The sequence below is a fragment of the Ursus arctos genome, unplaced genomic scaffold (genome assembly GCF_023065955.2).
Source record: "Ursus arctos isolate Adak ecotype North America unplaced genomic scaffold, UrsArc2.0 scaffold_14, whole genome shotgun sequence".
Classification (NCBI taxonomy): Eukaryota; Metazoa; Chordata; class Mammalia; order Carnivora; family Ursidae; genus Ursus; species Ursus arctos.
The window spans coordinates 28139805-28163800 of NW_026622808.1; the positions used below are offsets into that span (position 1 = coordinate 28139805).

The window sequence follows — 23996 nt, forward strand, 5'->3', positions numbered from 1 at the left end:
CCCCCATGAGCACAGGTGCACCAAGACCCAGGCTGTGGAGGGCTTTATTCGTTAGACCCAGAGAGCCACACTGCCCCTCCCCTGGTGTCCCCCCACCACCGGTGAGCCAACAGTCCTAGACCCCTGGCCACTGCATGTGCTGCGGGTTGTCCCACGCGGCTGGTCCCAAGAGCGCTTCCGTAGTGAGGGAGGCCCGGGTGTGATGGCCGCGCCAGGTGGCCTGAAGCATCCTGGCGGCCATCTGCTGCTGCCTCAGCCGACGGCGCACAGTGAAGCCCCTCCAGGCCGACTGGATGGCCGTGGCGGCCTTATTCTGGCGACGGGACTGCCGGGGGCTCCGGGAGGCCGTCAGGGTGCCGCAGCCCCACGGCATGCCAGCCTGGACTCTGGAGCCCCGGCCCATGCCGTGCACCACACGAGTGGGCAGGGTGTGGCCACACATGTGGCACGTGCGGGGGCTGGACCCCACGAGCATCACCACACTGGGCGGGCTCCCCAGCCTGGGGCTCAGGGACTGGCAGAGGGGGCAGATGTGTGGCTGGCAGGACTGGAAGCAGCGGTGGTCCGACGCGGACTTGGTCCTGCTGTCCGTCTTGGTCCACACGCCTGGGAGCATCAGTGGCTGGGTTTGGTTCCGGCGAGTGCAGAAGCCTCGCCACGTGGCCTGGATGGTGGTGGCAGCTTGAGAGAGCCGGGCCAAGTCCCGCCGCACGCGGTAGCCGCGCCAGGCAGCCTGGATGATGACGGCCCACTGATGCCACACCCTGATGGTCCGGCGCACCAGGTAGCCGCGGGCGCATGCCTGGATGGTGACCACAGCCCGGATGATGACCTTCTCCACAGCCTGCATGGACGCCACCAGCTCCCCCGACTGTCTGGGATCCACCGCTGCCTCTCTGCCCACAGTGTCCCATGGCACAGAAGCCCTGGCCAGGTCCCAGGCGCCACCAGGGGCCGCAGCGCCGTTCGTGGACCTGACCGCTCCACTGAGGACGGCAGAGTCCCATGCTGGGCCACCAGCTATGCCAGCGTCCACGGGGCCCTGGAGTACAGCGGGAGTCAGGGAGGCCCTGTGACTGTCCACAGGAGCCACGGCGCTATGGAAATCCCGGGACCCCTGCATCGACTCCGGAGTAAAAAGGGGCCTCCGGGAACCATCCGGGGAAGACTCATAGCCCAGAGACACCCTCCGAAACCCCGAGGGCAGCCTAGGGGTGCCCATGTTGTGCGTCACCTCAGCGGCGTGGATGATGGGTGTCACAGCCCGTGGTGCGCTCTTGGAATGTTCGGGACTCCCCTGGAAGGACCTGGAGGTGTGTTCCTGCACTTCATGCAAGGGCACGACCCTGGCTACATTACTGTCTAACATGTCTGAGACAAGACAACCATGCATGGACCTATAGGATTTTCTAGAGCCAAGAAATTTGTGGCTGCTTTGAGTCAGGTCCCCAGACACTGGCTTCTCGTGGGCCCTGGGGACTGCGTCTACCTGGAACCCACCAGATGCCACCCCACCAGCCGTGGGCGGATACAGCACATGCGAGGCCTTGTGGGTGGTCCCTGACCTCTGGGAAATGTTTGGGGTCCCCATCCCAGGTATAGACCCTGGGTGCACACCAAATTCCATAGTACTGGTGTGAGCCAGCTTGGGTGACCCCGAGACTACGGGAGAAGCCCCCATCTTGTGGGCATGGCCCTGGGGCACCATGTGAGTCACCGAGGGGGTCTGGGGCACCATGTGAGTCACCGAGGGGCTCTGGGGCACCATGTGAGCCACTGATGCCCGTCGAGCCAAGGGGGCCCCAACAGCCTTGACAGACTCCATGTGCACACTGGGAACCCTGCTAGCAGTCACAAAGTGGGAATTGGGGGTCCCCCAACTAGTTGCCGACCTCTGCTGCAGGGTGGGGGTGCTGCCACCAGCCACGGAGTGCTTGGCAAAATTCAGGGACTGGGGCGGGGCAGGAGCCATGCCACCAGTCAGTGACTTGGTCTGGCTGGGAACCAGCTCCTCCAACAATGGCCTTTGACCGTCGGGAAGGAACTCGTGGCTGTGGCTAGTGTCAGCTGACAGGGGACTATGGGACATCCATTGGGTTGCGTCAAGGACCACGGACTCCGCACTGGATACGGACACCTGGGACACAGCCTTGTTCAGGTCCTCTGGTTTCGTCATGGCCTGGTCATCTGTGGTCTCAAATGGCATCATCTCAAGACCGTGGCTCAACTGGGCGGCTCTTTGCAGAACCGTGGGCTGTGGGTGTACCCGCCTGGTTGTGCCGCTAGCTTCCAAGGCCTGGGGATGCAGTGGAGCCAGGCCAGTGGCATGGGATGCCTGGAAGGGGGCTGTAGACCGTTCCCCAGCCAGGGCTCCATGGTAAGGACGGGGAGTGATCCCGACCAGCAGGGACCCCTGGGGAAGGCTCTGGGCCACATTTCCAACTGTGGACAGCAGGCCAGCTCCATTATCCGTGGACCCTAGAATCAGGCCCTGGTTCAGTCCACCAGCATCTATGGCTGGAACTACACTAGAGGCCACAGACCCAGGAGAGACCCTTGGGTCCATCCCACTCTCCACTGAACCTGGGATCAGGCTTGGAGCAGTGAAACTAACTGACGGTCTTAGGAAACTTTGTCTCTTCCCACCAGCCCCAGATGTTGCCATCAGACTGGGGGGCGCCCCACTAGCCACAGAACCTGGAGGAAAGTTCTGGGCCACAGCACTGGCCACAGGATCTGGAGGAAGACCCTGGCCCACGCCGCTGATCACAGATCCTGGGGGAAGGCTATGGCCGATACCATAGATCACAGACCCTGCAGGAAGGGTCGGAGCCACACCATCAACCACGTAACTGGGCGGAAGGTGGGGAGGCACACAACTGATCACGGACCCTGGAGGCAGGCTCTGGCCCACGCCCCTGATCACAGACCCTGGGGGAAGGCTGGGGGCCACACCACTGGCCACGGTACCAGGGGCCATAGCTGTGGTCATCCTACTGGCTACAGAACTTGGCACCAGGCCACTAGCTGCGTCCATCATGGGCTCTGGGCTGAAAGCATTTGCTTGTTTGTAATCGGGTGCCACAATTGTGGACACAGAAGGATGCTGGTGGTTCAAAGATACTGGGAGATCAACATCGACCTGAGACATGTCGGGGCCTGCACTGGCCTGAGAAAACTTGAATGGACTCATACCCAGTCTGTTGGGCCCTGAAGTCTGAGAGAAACCAGGGCCCACCTCTGAGGCTTGCTCATGAATCAAAGGGGCACCTGCCACAGGGGCCGGGGATGTAATGGGAGCCACGCCACTGGCCACCTGAAACTGGTTTGGGCCCATACCAGTCGCCATACTTCTCTGGCACATGCTCCCTGTCATGCCTGGAGATACAGGCCCTGGAGACATACTCAGGAACATACCAGCAGCCAGGGTCCCCCGAGACATATTCGGGAACATGCCAGCAGCCATAGCGCCCGGGGGAATGCTTGTAGCCATGCCCCGGAACAGAACCCCAGGATATATACTAGTTCCCTGGTCTAGACAAGAGTCCTCTCCACTAGCCCCAGATGCCTGGCAGAGATTCGGGGCTGAGAGAGTGACAGCAGAACGTTCAGGGATGTTTGGGTGCCCCCCACTGACACCGAGTGGCTGATGAAACGCCAGGGACACCTCGCTAAACTCAGAGACCTGGGGGTTTGAGGCCACCCCACCAACCATTACAGAATCTTGATGGGGGGCCATCCCAGTGGCTACAGGTGACTGGCTCAGATCTCGGCCCGTGCTGCCAATGGCAGCAGAATATGGGGTACTCAAGGGGACTTCGGTCACAAATGATGGATGACGCCAACTAGGGCCCACTGCATTCACCCTTGATGGTAGATTTGAACCCACCTTAGGGGCCCAACCTGCCTGGCTGGCTGCACAACTGGTACCACCAATTACAGATGCCTCGAAGAGGCTGAGGGGCCCCCGATTGGCCACAAATGGCTGGGCTAGGCTGGGGGCCACCCCACCGGTCATAGATGCCTGGGCTAGGTTGGAGACCATCACACAAGCCACTGATGGCTGGGTGAGGCTGGGGGCCACCACACAGGCCACTGATGGCTGGGCGAGGCTAGGGGCCACCACACAGGCCACTGGTGCTTGGGCTAGGCAGGGGGCCACGCCACCCGTCACTGACGGTTGCTCTCTGGTGGGAGCCATCCCATCAGTCATAGATGGCTTAACTAAGGTGAGGGCCACCGCATCGGTCACAGATGGCTTAGCTAGGCTGGGGGTTACCCCACTCATCATAGACAGCTTAGTTATAGATGGCTTAGCTAGGCTGGGGGCCACCCCACCAGTCAGAGATGCCTGTTTTAGGTTTGGGGCCACCCCACTGGTCATAGATGCCTGAGCTAGGATGGGGGCCACCCCACCGGTCACAGATGGCCGGGCTAGGTTGGGGGCCACTCCACCGGACATAGATGCCTGGGCTAGGCTGGGGGCCACCCCACCGGTCACAGATGTCTGGGCTAGGCTGGGGGCCACCCCACCGGTCACAGATGCCTGGGCTGGGCTGGGGGCCACCCCACCGGTCACAGATGCCTGGGCTAGGCTGGGGGCCACCCCACCAGCCACAGATGGCCGGGCTAGGTTGGGGGCCACGCCACCGGTCACAGATGGCCGGGCTAGGCTGGGGGCCACCCCACCGGTCACAGATGGCCAGGCTAGGTTGGGAGCCACCCCACCGGTCACAGATGGCCGGGCTAGGTTGGGGGCCACCCCACCGGTCATAGATGCCTGAGCTAGGCTGGGGGCCACTCCACCAGTCACAGATGGCCGGGCTAGGTTGGGGGCCACCCCACCGGTCATAGATGCCTGAGCTAGGCTGGGGGCCACCCCACCGGTCACAGATGGCTGGGCTAGGCTGGGGGCCACCCCACCGGTCACAGATGGCCGGGCTAGGTTGGGGGCCACCCCACCGGTCATAGATGGCCGGGTTAGGTTGGGGGCCACCCCACCGGTCATAGATGCCTGAGCTAGGCTGGGGGCCACCCCACCGGTCACAGATGGCCGGGCTAGGTTGGGGGCCACCCCACCGGTCACAGATGTCTGGGCTAGGCTGGGGGCCACCCCACCGGTCACAGATGGCCGGGCTAGGCTGGGGGCCACCCCACCGGTCACAGATGCCTGGGCTAGGCTGGGGGCCACCCCACCGGTCACAGATGGCTGGGCTAGGTTGGGGGCCACCCCACCGGTCATAGATGCCTGGGCTAGGTTGGGGGCCACCCCACCGGTCATAGATGGCCGGGCTAGGTTGGGGGCCACCCCACCGGTCACAGATGGCCGGGCTAGGTTGGGGGCCACCCCACCGGTCACTGATGGCCCGGCTAGGCTGGGAGCCACCCCACCGGTCACAGATGCCTGGGCTAGGCTGGGGGCCACCCCACCGGTCACAGATGGCCGGGCTAGGTTGGGGGCCACCCCACCGGTCACAGATGGCCGGGCTAGGTTGGGGGCCACCCCACCGGTCACAGATGGCCGGGCTAGGTTGGGGGCCACCCCACCGGTCACAGATGGCCGGGCTAGGTTGGGGGCCACCCCACCGGTCATAGATGCCTGAGCTAGGCTGGGGGCCACCCCACCGGTCACAGATGGCCGGGCTAGGTTGGGGGCCACCCCACCAGTCACAGATGGCCGGACTAGGTTGGGGGCCACCCCACCGGTCACAGATGGCCGGGCTAGGTTGGGGGCCACCCCACCGGTCATAGATGCCTGAGCTAGGCTGGTGGCCACCCCACCGGTCACAGATGGCCGGGCTAGGTTGGGGGCCACCCCACCGGTCACAGATGGCTGGGCTAGGTTGGGGGCCACCCCACCGGTCACAGATGGCCGGGCTAGGTTGGGGGCCACCCCACCGGTCACAGATGGCCGGGCTAGGTTGGGGGCCACCCCACCGGTCATAGATGCCTGAGCTAGGCTGGGGGCCACCCCACCGGTCACAGATGGCCGGGCTAGGCTGGGGGTCACCCCACCGGTCACAGATGGCCGGGCTAGGTTGGGGGCCACCCCATCGGTCACAGATGGCCGGGCTAGGTTGGGGGCCACCCCACCGGTCATAGATGCCTGAGCTAGGCTGGGGGCCACCCCACCGGTCACAGATGGCTGGGCTAGGCTGGGGGCCACCCCACCGGTCACAGATGGCCCAGCTAGGTTGGGAGCCACCCCACCGGTCACAGATGGCCCAGCTAGGTTGGGAGCCACCCCACCGGTCACAGATGCCTGGGCTAGGCTGGGGGCCACCCCACCGGTCACAGATGGCTGGGCTAGGCTGGGGGCTAACACACGAGTCACAGATGGCCGGGCTAGACTGGAGGTCACCCCACTAGTCTGAGATTTCTGGTCTAGGCTGAGGTTCACTGTACAAGGCATAGATGGCTCAGTTAGGCTGGGGATGACCTTACTAGCCATCGATAATTCAGATGGGCTGGGGGTGACCTTACTGACCATAAATGGCTGGCCTGGGTTTAGGGCCACCTTACCGACTACCGATGGCTGGGATAGGCTTGAAGTCAGCCTAGCAGCCGGGGATGGCTGTCGATAGATGGTAGGAACCACATTATCCAAAGACAGACTTCTGGTCAGTCCTGTCCTGTAGGATATCTGGGATAACTTTTCCTTCGGACCCATGGAGCTCTGGCCTGAGGACATATCCTTCTCATCCTGGTCATCTGAGCCCCAGCGGACACTCAAGGTCACGCGGCCGGACACTGAGCTGTGGTGCAGAATGGGGACCAGCTCTGAGCCTGCGGACGGCTGGTGGTACAGGTTTGGAGTCGTATGTCCCCAACCTACTCTCTTGGTTTCTTCCCTGTCTCTAGGCCTCCGGGGCCTCCCCACAGCCTCTCCGGAGAGGAGGGTATCTAGATGGATGTCCCCATCCAAGCTGGCCTCCCAGGACTCCTCCTCCACCAGGTCGACAGCAGTCAGACTGGCCACAGACATGGTGGAGAGGCTGAGCGAACTGCAGCTAGGCAGTGAGCTCTGGGAGTTACTCACATTCGGGCCATAGTCCGTGGAGCCTTGGGAGAGGCTTCCAGCCATGTCATTGTCTGAACCCTGTGGCAAACTGGCCGCCAGTTCATGGAGGATATGGCCCGTCACTTGCTCCGGTGGGCAGCGCGCACTGGAAAGGGTGCCCTGGGTTCTGTTCCTCTCCTGCCTGGGGACGGCTGCACGGGAAAGGGTGCGCGCGAACCTGCTGCCTGGGGAGGCTAGGAACATGCTGGGATCCGCCTGCGTCTTGAGTGCCCAGCGGTGACCAGGAGCCATGGAGCCGGGCAGGAGACCTAGGGTTATGTCACTGGCCTTGGGGGTCTGGGGTTGGGTTAGGGACACTCTGCTCACATTGGCAGCCCTCAGCAGACCTGGGGTCGTCTTACTGATCCTCTCCCTAGTGCCCATGGAGGCCCGTTTGTGATTTGGGGACTGAGTTTTCTGCACGGTCTCCTCACGGACCACGGATGGCTGTCGCGGAGCTTTGGTAGCTGAGGGTCGGTGCATGCTGGAGGGCACCTTGTTGACCCCGGAGGACTGACACCAACAAGCAGGTCCCCCATAGGCAGCGGCACACTGGTGGGGGTGCGAAGCTCTCCCACCACCCGTGGTGCGGGGACGCGTCCCTGAGGCCACCCGGCCCTCCCCTGACAACGCCCACGGCCGTGGGGCCACCCTGCTGACCGCATGTGGCTTATGGGAGCTCGGGGCTGTGCCACCAGCCACCACCGATTGCTGGCTGGTGCTCGGGCCCACACCATTGGCAATGAGTGGCTGCCACAGACTGGGGGGCAGCTGCTGGTGGGGCGGCTTGGGCAAACTGGGGCCTGTGTCACTCTCCATGGGGCTGAGATCCAGTGCCAGTTCACTGGCCCCTGGGGGAAGGCATACGTTTTCCTCACTGACCTCAGGGCTCAGAAACAGGTCTGAGGATGAGGCCCTGCTGGACTCCGTCTCCCATGATAGAGTGGGGTCCAGGGCAGCGATCAGGGGATACTGATGAATGGCGGTGATCACTCTACGAGCTAGGGAGGCACCCACAGAGACCACCGGTGAGCAGGGTGACCCCCTGAGCATGGCCCCATCCCCCATCTCTTCCAAGAACCCGGCAGGCCAACCTGTGAAGAAGCCCTCCCAGGCCCCGTCCTGGGGAACCCTGACCTTGCTGGACTGTGGTCTCAAGGGCCCTAGGGCGGGCCCCCACGCGACCGATGGGCTCCCCCTGTAGTCCACCTCCACCGGGGCCGGGATCACAGTCATCTTGCTTCCTGCTGTTTTCGAGGTGGCCTTGGGGAGGACAACACCAGTCCTCAGGGCCGCCTGAGACAAAGACTGGCTCAGGACAGCGCCCAGCTCCCCCTGACACAGGGCTTGGCTCAGAGCGGCCCACTCTTCCTCCGTCAGGGCCTTGCTGAGCACGTCTGCCAGTTTACCCTGCTTGGCCTTGGTGAGTTCCGCCCGCAGCTCACCGGGGGACAGGGTGCGGGACAGCGCAAGGCCCAGCTCACCCCAGGATAGCACTTTCATCAGCGCCGTGCCCAGCATGCCCTGGGGCAGGGCCTTGGCCATCGTGGGGCCCAGCACTTTCTTGGACAGGGCCTGGTTCAGGGCTGCCCTCACTTGCCCCTGGGAGAGGGCTTTCGCCAATAGGGCACGGAGGTCCTCCTGGGAGCCCAGTTCGGCAGCCAGCTCAGCACATAGGGAGGCGAGCTGGGAGGCGGCCAGCTCTTCCGGGCAGGGTGTGGTAGGGCTGGTCATGGGTGACTGGGCCCGGGTAGCCCCGCTATCACCCCAGGACTCAATGTGACATGCGGGGTGTCCGGCAGATGCCAGCAGAGGCACCAGCATGCTCTGGGTCTCGGAGGCCCCCTGGCGTGGGCCCTGGGTGGCTTTGCTCTGTGCATAGCTGTGGGGCTGGATCTGGGTCAGTCTGTCCTCTGGCTTGTTTCGGGACAGAGTGCCAAGGGCACCAGCATGCTGGCAGGACTGGGTGGAGGCCTTGAACCCGGCCAGGAGTGGGTGTGACTGGGTCTTGTTGCTGAGCTCTGTAGTTTGGTGGGCCGTGTAGAGGCACTTGGCTGTTTCTGTGACCAGCTGGGCCTGGGACTGCACCTTGGTCAGCCCGGTGGGCAGATGTGCTTGAGATTGGACCTTTATCACTCCTGTGGCCAGATGTGCCTGGGACTGTGCCTTGGTCACACATGTGCCCAGATGTGCAAAGGACGGAGCCTTGGCCAGCTTGGCAGGTGGATGTCCCTGAGACAGGGCCTTGGACAGACATGGGCCCAGATGGGCCTGAGCCTGAGTTGTGGTCAGCCTGGCGGGTGAATGTGCCTGGGGCAGGGTCTTGGACAGACAGGTGCCCAGATGTGCCTGGGGCAGAGCCGCAGTCAGCTCGGCAAGCAGCTGTCCCTGGGACGAGGCTGTGGTCGAATAGGTGGCCAGCCGTTCCTGGGGCAAGGCCTTGGCCGGACATGTGGCCAGCTGTGCCCGGGGCAGGACCACGGCTGTTTCTACAGGCACATACACCTGGGACTGAACCTTGACATCTGCCCTCAGGTGTGTCTGTAATGAGGACTTGTTCCTGTCCTCGGCTACTTTCACCCAGGGTGAAGCCCGGGGCATTTCAATGGCCACGCTAGTACTGGACACTGTTTCCATCTTTACCTGCTTCTGGGAGAAGGCCTTCATTTTTTCGGCTTCCGAAGGAGGCCTGGCTGGAGCCTTGGGGGCCCCAGCAACCAGATGTGGTGGGGGAAAGTATTTGACCTTTCCATCAGCCAGGTACGACTGAGAGGAGATCCTGACCGTTCCTGCTGTCTGCTTTGCGTTCACCACAGCCTTGGCCTTCGGTCCGTTCAGACACGTGTGGGATGAGGCGTTGGGAATGCCGGCTGCCGTGGCTGCTGGAGATGAAGACTTCAGATTTCCAGCTGCTGAAGGTGGCAGGCATAGGGTCCTGAGGATGGCGGCCATTGAGCGAAATTGGGCTGGGGTTTTGGTGACCATGGCTGCCAGACGCGTCTGGGGAGGGGTCTTGGTCACTGAGGCCCCTGGGAGCGTCTGAGATGGGGTCTTGGCCATGGCCGTGGCCGGACACGTCTGCAGCGGGGTCTTGGTCATCGGGGCTGCCGGGCGCATCTGGGTTGGAAGCTTGGCCATGGCGGGCACTGGGCATGTCTGGGGTGGAGCCTTGGTCATCGGGGCCACAGGCCGTGTCTGGGCTGGGGGCTTGATCATCGAGGCCAAAAGGCATATCTGCGGTGAGATCTTGGCCATCATGGCTGCCGGCCGTGTCTGGGGTGACGTGATGGTCATTGAGGGTGTTGGTCGCATCTGGTTTGGGGTCTTGGACATCGGGGCTGCTGGGCACGGCTGGGGTGGGGTCTTGTTCACCATGGCCGCCAGGCATGACTGAAGTGGGGTCTTGGTCATGGTGGCTGGTTGGGATGTCTGCGGTGACGTCCTGGCCATCGCGGCCACCGGGCATGTCGGCGGTAGGCTCTTGGCCATCGGGCCTACCTGGTATGTCTGGGGTGGGGCCTTGGTTATTGTTACCGTGGGCGCCGAGCACGGCTGGGGTGGGGTCTTGTTCATCATGGCCGCCAGGCATGACTGGAATGGGGTCTTGGTCATCGCAACTGCAGGGTACGTCTGGGGTGGGGTCTTGGTCATCCGGGCCGTTGGGCATACCTGGGGTGGGGTCTTGGCTATTGTTACCGTGGGTACGAGGCATGGCTGGGGTGGGGTCTTAGACATCGCGGCCACCGGATACATCTGGGGTGGGGGCTTGTTTATCACAAGCGTTGGGCCTGTCTGGGGTGGGGCTTTGAGGACCTCCGTTTCCACGTGGGCCTGGGTCTGGGTCTTGAGCGATCCGTGAACCGCCTGGGCATACCTCCCACATGGCGGCGGCCCTGGGGCTCCTGCCTTGCTGGCTCTGGCAGTTACTTGCTTGGTCTTCACCGTGTCCCCTTCTACGTGGACAAGGCAGGCATTGCGGATGGTTCCCGTCAGCGGGCACGGGTGGCACTTTGCATCTAGACTTGCCGGACATGGATGTCTGATGGCAACGGTCTGGTGTGGCAGGAAGGTGACGCTGGGGCCCCCAGGGGCGCAAGGAGCCTGCGTGCCAGGGTGTGGGGCACTCTGGGTCTGCAGCAGGGCCAGCTGGTGGGTGCAGGTGGCCAGGCTGTCAGAGGAAGGGAACTGGGTCTCCTTGCTCACCATGACAGGCTGTGCCAGAGGGGGCTTGCCCTCTCCTGGATGCTGGAACCGCACCTGCTGGGGGGCGTGGTAAGGGATGTCGCCCTCCTCCACGCTCACTTTTTTTTCCACTGACTTGCCAGACCGGAGGAGACGCCGGGTGTTGAAGCGCCGCCAGGCCTCCTGGATGGCCTTGGCTGCCATCATCTGGGAGATCAGCTTTTGCCGCAGCCGGTAGCCCCTCCAGTTGGCCTGGATGAGGGTGGCCGCGCGGGACAGCATCATGTCCATCTCATCCACCAGGACGTTCTTGAAGGCCTGGCTCTCGACCACAGCCCGCAGGCGTGGGATATGACGAGGCACCATCTTGTCCTTGTCATGCTGTTGCAGAAGGGTCTCCCTGGACGCAGGTGGCTTGTGCTGAGGCTGTGGACAAAGTGTCCCTGCTTTGTCTTGGAGATTGGAGACGGACTGGGGCTGGTAGAGGCTCTGCCCACCGGGTGACAACTGTAGCTGTGTTGCTTCCTGCATTGTCTTGGTTCCTGGGCGGGTCAGCTCTGCCTGTGGAGGGGGGCAGAGAGGCGGACAGGGAGTGGGATCACACAGACGAGAGGTCTCCTGGCTGGAGCAAGCGCTCCAGGACCCACAGCTGCTCGTTCCTGACACCTTGCTACCTTCCTCGTCTCCTTTGCAGGCCCCCTCTCTCCCAGCCACCTGCCCAGGCAGCCTTTGGTACCCATGTCTCCCTCATGATCCTGTGGCCACTTCAACACTGGCAACAGTGCACGTTCTCAGCTGAATGCCCGACCAACTTCTTGCTTTTTGAATTTCCTGTCTATCTGGAGCATACTGTGAATTTAGCACTGATCACACTGTTTTGGAAATTTCCTGTTTGTCTCTCTCTCTCTCTCTCTGTGTGTGTGTGTGTGTGTGTGTGTGTGTGTTGTTATTTGCCTCTCCCCATTTACTGTGAATTCCTAGAGGGCAGGAACCCTCAGGTCTGAGTCATTTCTGTGTCCCTATCTCAGTCATAGGGCCTGGTGCCAGGCTGTGAACAGGTGAGTGCTGGGTGGGTGGCTAACTTCATAAACGAGTGGCTGAGTGGATTGGAAGTTGGGTAGATAGATGGATGCATGACAACATACTGAATGGATAAATCTGGATCAATGAATGGTGGATGGGTTGGAAAGATGGATAAAGGGTTGTGTGGAAGAATAAATAGGTAAGTGAAGTTAATGAATGAATTGATGAACAGATCAATAAATAAGGAGATGGACACATGGATGGATGGATGGATGGATGGATGATGGATGGATGATGGATGGATGATGGATGGATGATGGATGGATGGATGGATGGATGGATGGATGGATGATGGATGGATGATGGATGGATGGATGATGGATGGATGATGGATGGATGATGGATGGATGGATGGATGGATGATGGATGGATGGATGGATGGATGGATGGATGATGGATGGATGATGGATGGATGATGGATGGATGGATGGATGGATGGATGGATGATGGATGGATGATGGATGGATGAGTGGGTAAATGGATGAATGAGTGGATGGATGAATAGGTGGGAGGGGGAAAGGAGGGAGGAATGGATGGATAGCCAGACGAGTGAGTAGAGGATGGGTGAGATCTGAGTAGATAAAGGAGTGTGTGAATGGAGAGAGCTGAAGGAATGGGTGAAGAGATCAGTGAATAAGAGGTGGACTGATGAGTGGCTGGCTGGCTGGCTGGACTAGATAGATCATGAATAGATCACTGGCAGATGGATGGATAGAAGAATGAGGGGGTGACTGGGGCTTCCAGAAGCACCTTGGTTCAGAGGGAATTGGGATACTGCCAAGCAGCCCTGATATGTCACCTGGAGCATAACACGCTTGTTGGGCAGAAGCCCACCGCCCTCCCTTTCTGGCTGAAACAGCCGATTCCTTTCCCCACCGTCTTCATACCTTGGAGGGCCATAGAGTTGGAGGAGGGGCAGGAGGAGAAGGTGCAGTCTCAGAGGCCAGCTTGCAAGAGGAAGCAGCCTTCATTCAGCCCTTCATCCCATGCAACGTGCAGCAACACTGCCCTGGGCTGCCTCTGTCCTCAAGACCAATGTGAGAAAAGATGTTAAAAAAGAAACAAAAACAAAAACAAAAATCCCTAACATCTCAAAACAAAAACCAAAAACTTTTAAGTCCACAAAGACGAATGTACACAGAAGCTTATGCTAGTGTTCTTTTGTATGTAAAAGCAAAACAACTAGAAATAACCAAAAAGGTGATTGCTAAGGGGTCAGTTACAACCGTGTAAAGGAGGACGTTCAAGGATGTTCATCACAGTATTGTCTACGAAGAGTAAAAACTGAAAACAACTCAAATGCTTATCAACAGGAGGCGGCGTAAATTAAACAGAACGTTCATACAGCGGTATGCCCTCCAGCCATTTAGCGATGGTGTCCAGCCCCACAAAAATGGCTAAAACTGAAAAGGTGGATACATCATGACCAATTGGGGACAATGGTCAGCGCCTTGAAGGCAACTTGTCAATTCCACCCTGACATTTACATTCAAGAGGTGCACGTGCTCATACTCACCCCAAAGCAGAAACCATCCAAATGCCTATGGACGGAAGACTTAAATTCAACCATATCAGCAACTGACATGACAACAGACGAAAAACTTCAAGACAAAGATGATCAAAAGAGATTTGTTTTCAAAGACCCATGTGCTGCCTCCTTTCACAATAAGCATTCTAGCTTCGCCTGTGTGATGGCCTGAATGTCCTGCTCCTGCCCAATCTTCACCCCAACCCCAAAATTGGCTAGGCCCATTCAGAACAAGCATCAGTGTGAACTGAATCATAACAGCAAATGGGCCTGAGGCTCGTTCTCCTGGAGGTGGGCACTGTCATTGTTCCCATTTCACAGAGGAGGAAGCTGAGGCCCAGAGAAGCCAACATACCATATTTCTTACTTTAAGTTATTTCTGATTTGCCTCCCCCGTTGAACCATGAGCTGCCCATGGGTAGGGATGTCTTTCTCTTTTGTTTGCTGTTGGATCCCCAATGCCTAGAACAGTACACACAATAGGAGCTCAAAAAATGTACATGGATAGGTGGATGGATGGGAGGAGGGATGGATGGATGGGTGGATGGATGGATGGATGGATGGATGGATGGATGGATGGATGGAAGGATGGATGGATGAAGGAGTACCACCCAAGCTTCAGAACTGAGAGAGAACAGCTTCAGGATCTGAACTGGCCTACCCCAGAGTCTGCGATTTCACCAACCACATGGTTCAGCTCTTTCAACGACCTCAACCAGAATGAGCGAACGAACAGACAACAGAGTGAGAGTAATGTGATTACAAGGGACAGGAAAAAGGAATAGGGGCCCCCAGACATGTAAGCCGAGCGGCTGGCTTGGCAATTTTGAGTAAACCCCCCTACGTCTCAGTTTCCTTGTCACATAAGCTAAGACCACTTTCCCAGCCTCCCAAAGGAAACATGATAGGCTCTCCAGACTGGGACCCCAGGCAGACAAATGCACCATCAGGTTTTGGGGGGCCCCAAACACCTTGCTCTGAGAGGTTGAGAAGCTGACCCACTTCTTGAAGTGGCCTGGAGGGCCCAAGGGGCTCTGAGGATGCTGGGGGCCAGGACAGAACAACCCAGTCTCCGTGTACCCCCCACCAAACCCTCCACCAGCTCCACTCACCTGCCCCTGAAGCTGAACCCACCAGCCCGAATGGCCAGCCTTGGGGCCCTGGTGCCACAATGGCTTTGTGACTCACAGCCAAGTTCCAGCCAATCCCCATCAGCTCCTGGGGGAAGGAGGTTCTAGAAGGCCGACCCAGTGCGGCGGGCAGGACCTAGATCAGGGCTGAGGGTCATGATGGTTGGTACCTGTTACCTGCCTGTCCTGAACAGAAAATTAGGGCTCTGGGCAGAGAGGGGGCCCCAAATTCTTCCCCTACATGTGTCTCGAGGCAGACTCAGTCTCACATACCTTGGGCATTTGTTGATCACCTCACTTTGTGTTTGCTTTTGTTTTTTTAAAGATTTTACTTTTGGGGCGCCTGGGTGGCTCAGTCGTTGGGCGTCTGAATTCGGCTCAGGACGCGATCCCAGAGTCCTGGGATCGAGCCCCACATCAGGCTCCTCCGCTGGGAGCCTGCTTCTTCCTCTGCCACTCCCCCTGCTTGTGTTCCCTCTCTCGCTGGCTGTCTCTCTCTCTGTCAAATAAATAAATAAAATCTTAAAAAAAAAAAAGATTTTACTTTTAAGTCATCTCTACACCCAACGTGGTGCTCGAACTTACAACCCGGAGATCCAGAGTCACGTGTTCTACCGACTGCACCCGCCGGGTGCCTCTGAACACCTAACTTTGTAGTGGGACCTGATCCGGGCCTGGGGATACACACAGCTCAAATAATTTGGGGCTGTGAAATGGCTAGGAAGGAATCAAAGAGGGGGTGGATGGGCTGGGTCCCACAGGAGGAGAAGGAGTTGTTGTAGGAGAGCTGGGGGAAGGGCATCCCAGGTGAGGGACACAGCACGGGCAAAGCCCCAAGGTGAGAAGAAGCTGGGCATGATTAGGGAATGTGGAGGCTGATGTGGTTGGAGGCTAGGGAGAAGAAGGCCAGGAGGCCGAGTGCTCAATAGGTGGGACCTCGGAGAGGAGTATGAGAGTTTGGGTTTTATCAAGAAGGTCCCGGGGAGCCATGAGAGGGTCTAGAGCGAAGGAGGTACAGCTCATGTACTCTGATTCACACCCTAAAAGGCCATGCGGGTATCTGTGTCTGGCTCTGAGGATGGGGGCTCCTTAGGGTGGAGCTGGGCCCAAGGTCCCTTGGGATCCCCGTATGAGCCTGGCAAAAGTGGGTATTGACTCTGAGCCACAGTCCTGAAGGGGAAAGTGAGGCCACCGTCCCCCAACCTCCCGGGGCTGGGCTGATGCCTGGTGTGAATCACCGCTGGCCAGCCTGGGGCTGACACACATCTTGGCCTCAGCTCAGCAGGGTCCTGCCAAAGCCACACAGCCGGGCCTGGCAGCCTCGGCCTCGCTTCCCTGGGGAGCCACTGGGAGGCACCAGAGCAAGAGGCAAGCGGGGACACCCAGCCTCACTTGCCAGAGGGCCCCTCCTCTTCTCCATGCTATGGGTGTAGCTTTGGGCAAAACCAGGGACAGGACAGTCGGACAGGACTTATGTCCTTGGTTTCAGCCATGACCAGGACAGCTCCCATCCACGCCCTCCGTGAGCTCAATACAAATCCAGAGCAGACAGGGCAATAATGGTGGAAGCACAGAGCACTCTGGGAACCCAGTAAGGCCCTAGTCCAGCCTGGGGGTTGCGGGGACCAGGAGGACAACCGCACCTGAGTTTGAGTGAAGGTCAGCTGGGTAGCTGAGGGAAGAAATGTTATCAGCCATGCAAAGGCCCTGAGGCCAAAAGGGAAGGCAATAGAGTTTGGGTAGGGAGGGGCCTGGAGCGACATTGACCTTTCCAAGGCCAGATGCACTCGGGACTTTTTTCCATAAAGGTTTCAAAGTAGGGAGTCGGATATGTGGTTTCCAAAAAGCCCCCATGGCACATGCTAGTGAAGACAGGGCCTCCACTTAGACCCAAGGCTCCTGGGAGGCAAGCAAGAGTCCAGGGTTCCAGCCCCTGCTCTGCAATTTAGCAGGAATGGGATACAATAAGATACATTTGGTCTTGTCCCTGGGTCCTGGCATTCAGCTCCTAAAACTCCTGGAATCTGAGAGTGATTAGGTTTTTTTTTTTTTTTTAGGTTTATTTATTTGAGAGAGAGAATCTCAAGCAACTTCCAAGCTGAGTGCAGAGCCCAATGTGGGGTTCGATCTCACAACCCAGAGATCATGACCTGAGCTGAAACCCAGCTGGACGCCTAACCGACTGAGCCACCCAGGCGCCCCGATAAGTATCGTTTGTATGCTAATAAGATGAGTGGTGGCTGGGGACCAGCAGATAGTAGCTTCAGGATGGGGTCTAGTCCCCAGAAAGACTGAGGCATTAGAGGGTTGGAGGTTTCAGGAGCACCTCCCAGAGCTCGTAGAAGAGGAGAGGGGTCAGAGATTAAACTAATCACCAAAGGCCAATGACGTGACCAAGCCCGCCCGATGGAATGAAACCAGTGGGGGTCGGAGAGCTTCTTAGTTGGTGAAAACGTGGATGGACTGGGAGGGTGGCGCACGCACGCAGCGCGTGGAAGTCTCACGCCCCTCCTACTGTACCTCACCCTCGCACCTCCGCCCTCTGCTGTTCCTGAGTTGTAGCCTTTATAATAAACCAGTAATATGGGCGCCTGGGTGGCTCAGTCGGTTAAGCGTCAGCCTTCGGCTCAGGTCATGGTCCCGGGGTCGCGGGATCGAGTCCTGCATCAGGCTCTCTGCTCAGCCGGCAGTCTGCTTCACCCTCTCCCTCTGCTCCTCCCCACCACTCGTGCTCTCCCTCTCTCTCTCTGCCCCCTCCCCGTCTCAAATAAATAAAATCTTAAAAGTAAATAAACAAGTAATAATAAATAAAGCACTTTCCTAGGCTCTGTGAGCTGTTCTAGCAAATTACGAAAGTGGGGTGGGGTTTGGGGAAACCCTTGGTTTAGGGCTTGCTGTTCAGAAGTCCAGATGGCAACTGGAGACTTCCAAACGGCATTTAAGTAGGGATGGTGTTGTGGGACGGAGCCCCTCGCCTGTAGGGTCTGTGCTAACTCCAGGTAGTGTCAGAACTGAATTGTAGGACACCTGGGTGGTGTCTAGAAAATTGGACTGGTTGTCATGGGGAAACCGCCCCCCCCCAACACATCTGGTATCAGCATTATGAGTAAAACAGTTCAGGGGGCATTGTGCAGACCTCCCAACCTCCTGGGCCTTTCTCTATAGATTAGGGGTGCACAGGGAACACTTGAGTATCATTATTATTCATCCACCAAACTGATACGGGAGATGTTACCTGGACATGAATGTACCCATTTCACAGCACGGAAGGTAGAGGGGGCAGGGGGAGAGGACTCGGTTGAGGTTACACAGTGGCAAATTGGCACCCAAGCGGAGACTCAGTCTCCCGAAGAGTGAAGCTCTGCCCCCAAAACGTGGTTCCTGGTCTCCTGTGTGTCAAGACACCCCCACCTCAGCTTCAGCCTCTCACTGCTGGGCCCCCTCCTGAAGCGTCTGCCTGAGGGCTGTGCAAGGTGAGGGCATGTGGTTAAAAACCAAACCCCAAAGCAGCTCTTACAGCATTGAAAAGTAGGCAGCCAGGGTGATGAGAAGGAAGAGGAAACAAGTAAGTGGTGAGGCCCCACACTTTCAATGGCAGAGGGACTGTGGACGCGTGCTGTTCCTTCTTTGCACCTCTGTCCCCACCCCCCTCTGTAAAACAGGCACAATTCACCCGCCTTTCCTAGCAAGGCTGGGTGTACGTATGGCCAGTGCTCAACACATTCGCACCAGCTTGACTTGCCCTGTGTCCTTGACCACCAATGCCTAGGTCCCTCCAGGCCCCAAGTGAGGCAGGAAGCCCAAGGCCCGGGTCTTTTGCCCACACAACAGCAAGGGTCAGAGCAGGGGATGAAGGCAGCGCGGCCATCAAGGCTCTGGAGGAAGAAGCCTAAGGTCCGAAGTCCCTGCAAGCTCCTAAAAAGTTCAGGCTGTGTGACCTCAGATCACGCAACCTCTCTGAACAGAACATTAGTTTCCTCAATATGGGAGACTAGGATGTTGGGAAGGGGGAGGTCTTCAGGGAGTACTTGGAAAATCCTGATTCCGAGTCAGTGCCCTAAAAGGAAGGTCCCACAGAACGCAGCTACACCACCAGCCCTGGAGGCAGACTGCCCACATCAGATCCCACCTAGGCCACCTTCCTTCTCAGCATCCCCCGCCCCCCGCCCCAGACAATAATAAAAGCTTCACTGAGCACCAACTGTTACGCCAAGCACTGCTCTGTAAACAAGCTGTTAATCCTCCAACTTTATGGGGCAAGCTTACAACAGTTCTGCCCATTTTACAAACAGGGTAGCAGAGGCCCAGAGGTTCAAGCTTCTGCCTTTTCCTACCTGCCTGGGACTGGGCTGTCCTCTTTCCATCTTGTAGTCTCTCTTTCCTAAAGGGGGACACCCGTGGGCTCGCTAATTCCAAACGCTGACTGGAGATCCCCAAGTCCCCCATCTAACCGGGACATCAGTCGGCCCCAAGCCCAGGAGCGCCTAGATGGCGCTCGCTCAGCGCCAGATGTGCAAGGCCCCTCCCGTACGCCGGCTCTCCTCCTCTGAGCAGAGGCGGAGGAAAGAGGCAAGGGAGGGGGGAGGGGAGCGTGCGAGCCAGGCCCTGCCCAGCCCATCAGGCCCCGGCGGGGGAAGAAGGAGGCAGAGAGCCGAGCTGGCGTAACGAGACTTTACTGAAAACAGAAAACCGGGCGAACCAAGGATTACAAACAGGAATGTGGACTCGTAGCAAAACAAAACAACAGAACAAAAAAGGCGGGAGGAGGGATTTTGGAAGGACGGAAGGAGGGGAGCAAGAGCGAGGAAAGGGAAGGGAGTTTTTTTTTTTTTCTTCTTCCCATTTCTTTAAAAAACCAACACAAGAAAAAACACACACACACAACCAACGTTTGTTCCCAAGTAGAAACATAAATAGGGCAGAATCGAACACTCTGTTCTTCTCTCTTCCAAAGGCAAAAAAAAAAAAAAAAAAAAAAAAGTAAAAGAAAGGCAGGGCTTGAGGCTGCGCCCCCTCGGAGCCCCCTTCGGCGGCGGTGTACAGAGGGGCGGCCGGGGCGCGCGGGTTTGTGCAACACTGGGTGGCCGCGCTCGGGAAACAGAGGCAGCGCGAGGGCGGGGGGGTCATGCGCTTGCCCCCCGGGAGCGGGGGGTCCAGCTTGTCGAGTCTGAGGCGCCCTCTCCGAGTCCTGGGCACCCTCGGGGGGGTCCTCACGGACCGCGCCCTCTCGGAATTCTGGCAGCCTCGGGGTTGGGGGGGGTGTCCCCGGGGCCGCGCCCTCTCCGAGTCCGGGGCGCCCACGCCCCCCCCACGCGAGCCCGCCTCCCGGGGAGGGGGGCCGCGCATGCGCCCCGCGCGCGGGCTCAGTACGCGGACACCTGGTGCTGGGGCAGCAGCTGGCAGCCGCTGTTGACGTGGCTGAGGACCTTCTGCTTGAGCTGCGCCACCTGCTCCCGCAGCAGGCTCGCTGTGGACGCCAGCTCCGTGTTCTGGCTCTTGAGCGTCTTCACTTTCTCCTCGAGGCGCGAGATGCGCTCCAGCTTGCGCTTGCGGCACTTAGAGGCAGCGATGCGGTTGCGCAGCCGCTTGCGCTCCGCCTTAATGCGCTCCTGCGTGTCCATGTCGATGGGCGACAACGGCGGGCTCTCCCCGAAGCTTGGCACGTCGGGCACCGTCTGAGGCTCATCCTTGAGCGCGGTCAGGCGGGGCGGCCCCAGCGCGCCTGGGGGCGGCGGCGGAGGGAAGGGCACAGGCTCGGCGGCGAAGGCGACCGTCGCAGCACCCCCCGAACCCCCGGTGCCGCCCGCGTAGCTGCTCAGGTTCGCGTAGACGGGCGCCTCGGGCGTGGCTGCCGCCGGGGCCAATTCACCAGGAGGCGCGGCGCCCGCAGCCGTGCTCGAGGGTCCCCCGGCGGCCGCGGCAGCGGAGGCCGCGCCCGTGCCCAACTGGTTCTGCTTGTGCAAGTCCTCCAGGGCCTTGACGAAGCCCTCGGCAAACTCCTGCTCCTCGCTGGCCGCCACCTTGGGGTAGAGAAACTGAGTGCTTGTCGGCGTGGTGGTGACCAGCCCGTTGGACTGGATAATTAGGCGCTCGAGCTCGGGAGAGGCGAGCTTGAGCAGCCCCAGGTCGGGAGAGGCGAGCAGGCCGTCGGGGGGCGCCGTGCCTGGGGCGCCGTCGGTGCGCAGGGGGGCCGGGGGCGGCGCGGCCGCGGGCTTGAGCGCCGCCGCCACCTGCTCGCTCAGGCTCAGCGTCAGCGCGTCTTTCTTCATCATGCTGCCAGTCGCCGCCGTCGGGGGCGCCCCGGGGAACAGGCGACCCGGGGACGCGAAGCTACCACCGCCGCCACTGCCACTGACGCCGCCGCCCAGGCCGCTCAGCGCCTCATCGCCGTAGAAGGGTGTTTCCATCCTCCGCCTCCCCCGCCGCGCCGGCCCGGGGGGGGGGGGAGTGGCCGCGGCCGCCCGGGGGGCCTGCGCCCCCCCGTCCGCTCGGCCCTGTGCCCGCCCCGGCCGAGGCCGCTGCGCCCGGCCCTCCGCTGGCGGCGGCTCCTGCGCCGCGCACTTCGCGCGCCCTCTTATAGCCTCGGCCCAGCGCGATGAGCTCACTGCCCCCGCTCGCTATTGGGCTTGGGTGACGTCGCTCATTTGCATGGTGGGGCGGAGCCAAGCCGCTGACACCCCCCTGGCTGCCGTTACCCCGGTGACGCGCGGTAAACCGCACAACAGCGCGCTGCCTTGTGGGTTGACGTCATGGGGGAGGGCCGCGCGCCCGGACCCCGTTACCCCGCCCCGGGAGCGCTGTGCACGACCAATGCCCCGAGCGCTGCCTCCCGCCAAGGCACGTCCCGGGTGGCGTGATGAGCCCGGCCACCAGCCGCCTGCCCGTCCCCAAGCCCCGCCCCGTATCCGCGCGTGGGGCTCCCGCTGGGCGGGGGCGGGGGCGGTGTCGGCCTCCGGGGACCAGCGGGGGATGGGGCCCGGATGGATAAATAACTCCCTGGCACCTCCCGCTCCACTACGCCTACAAGTGCCTTCCCTAGCGCACCTCTCTCCGGGCTCTGTACGGGCTGGGCGCAGAAGGCCTTAGGGAGCTGTTTCCCGCGGCTCCCTGGGCGTTTTGGCCAGATCTGCCTCTGTCTCACCCTCACCCCCAAATCTCCGGTGGTGTGTTTGCCCCAGAAAGACGAGGGCGGGGAAAGGAGACCTGCCAGAAGTTGCTGGGAGTGCTTTGATCCTGATACTTTTCACGGAGGAGTCTAAAAGTACGGAGTCCGACTTCCTGACTTTACAGACGGAAAACTGAGGCTTAGCAAGGTGTGACCAGGCCAGACCTCTTATTCACCTGGTAGAACCCTGGTCTCCTGCGCCTGGGCAGCCGCCTACATTTTCACTCTGCATCTGCCAGTGCCTGCTGTGGGTCCTGAGGTGAGGGTGGTTGACTACAGGCCCCCACAGTTTCCTCCTTAGCCTCCCTCCCCTTCCCAGTTGTCAAGGCAGGAATCCCAGCTGGTAATTGTTACCTATTTAATACTGTTTTGTTACTGTCAGTGTTCAATGGGCCTCCCTAAAGGCTGGCTGGAGATGGTATATAAGGGAAGAAGAAGGGAACAACCTGTACAACATGCCCTAGGGATTCTTGGGACATCTGGGTCTGGCTGACAGCCCCTTCATGCAACCCCTCCATGGCTCCCACCACACTCAGGATGGAGCCAATTTATCAGCCAGATGGTGGAGGCTAAGGACCCTTCTTCCACTGACCCCCCTTTAACCTTTCACCTTCTCTGAGCCTTGGCCTCTCAGCCCATTGCTGCCTCAGGGCCTTTGCATATGCTATGCCCTCTGTGCATTGCTCCCTTCCCCAGAGCAAATTTGTATCCTCAGAGAGGCCCCTCCCACTCACCTTATTTCCATTTACAGCCTTGGAAGCATTCAGAAAGACAGGTGGACCAAAAGTTCCTGGAGGGCAGGGACCTTGTCTATCCTGAACCTGCTGGGTCTCCAACGTCCTGTACAGCACCTGGCTCAGTGTTAAAGGAGAACGCTGCCTGGCCTGGTCGCTGTGGCAGTTTCTGGCCTCGGTTTGTCTGACTTGCCTGTGGCCATGAATGTTCCCAGTCCCCAACCCCCGGTCTTCTACCTCCCTGCCTCACCTGGCCCTGCCCCTGCCCCTGCCCCTTACTGCACTCTGGAGCAAAAAGGCTATGAAGGAAACTGTCACCATGAACAAGAGGCCTAGCCTGGTAGGCAATGACCCAGGGGTGCATGTGTCTATGTACACACAAATGTCTGTTTGTGCCTGTGTTCACGTATGGATCCCTGTGCCCAGGTGTGTTCACACATGGGGGTGGGTGTCTATGTGCCTGTGTGGGTCGATGCATATAGAGCCGTTCTGCCTGTATATATCTGTGTGCCCGTATGTATATACATCTGTGTATACTGGTGGGTATGTATGTGTCCATTTGTGTGTTTCTAGGCACATAGGTCTCTGTGTTCTCCAGACCTGCCCTCTCAGGTCCCAACCTGGGCAAAGGGACCCCTGATGGGAGGGGATGCCGCCCCCAGCCTGTTGCTAGCCTTACCCTGAGACCCCTCACTGGGCCTATGTGATGGGACTAGATTGGAGGAAATGGGGCCATGCTTCTCCCCAAGGCAGGACATGAGTGGGTTGCCTAGGGAGCCTCCACCCTGACCTTGAGCCTTAACCTTGACAAGTGAGTGAATGATCTGGTGAAGTATGGGCAGAACCTGCCTGAGCTGAATGACTGACCAGCAAACAGGCCTTGCGAAATGGAGGCACAAGGATCCCAAGGCCTGTTACCTCTCTGAGTCGGCGTTTCCTCCTCATGAAAATGGAGTGAATAAGCTCACCCCCCTCATGGAGTCTTGTGATTTTTGTTTTATTTAATTTTATTTTTTTACTTAAGTAAACTCTACCCCCATCATGGGGCTAGAACTCAGGACCCTGAGATTCAAAAGTCACATGCTCTACTGGCTAAGCCAGCCAGACGCCCTGA

General features: G+C 59.5%; 2 protein-coding genes across 2 annotated transcripts; both read right to left on the bottom strand.

Annotated features, from left to right (window-relative positions):
• Positions 1–113: 113 nt before the first annotated feature.
• On the bottom strand, positions 114–12016 carry IQCN (IQ motif containing N). The gene is made up of 2 exons (XM_026491129.3): positions 8198–12016; positions 114–1042 (listed from the first exon to the last, which is right to left on the bottom strand). Exons 1-2 carry the CDS (start codon positions 11771–11773, stop codon positions 116–118), a joined length of 4503 nt encoding a protein of 1500 aa, XP_026346914.1. The 5' UTR covers positions 11774–12016; the 3' UTR covers positions 114–115.
• Positions 12017–17022: 5006 nt separating this feature from the next.
• Positions 17023–21511, bottom strand: JUND (JunD proto-oncogene, AP-1 transcription factor subunit). The gene has a single exon (XM_026491236.4). It carries the CDS (start codon positions 21388–21390, stop codon positions 20347–20349), a length of 1044 nt encoding a protein of 347 aa, XP_026347021.1. The 5' UTR covers positions 21391–21511; the 3' UTR covers positions 17023–20346.
• Positions 21512–23996: the final 2485 nt, after the last annotated feature.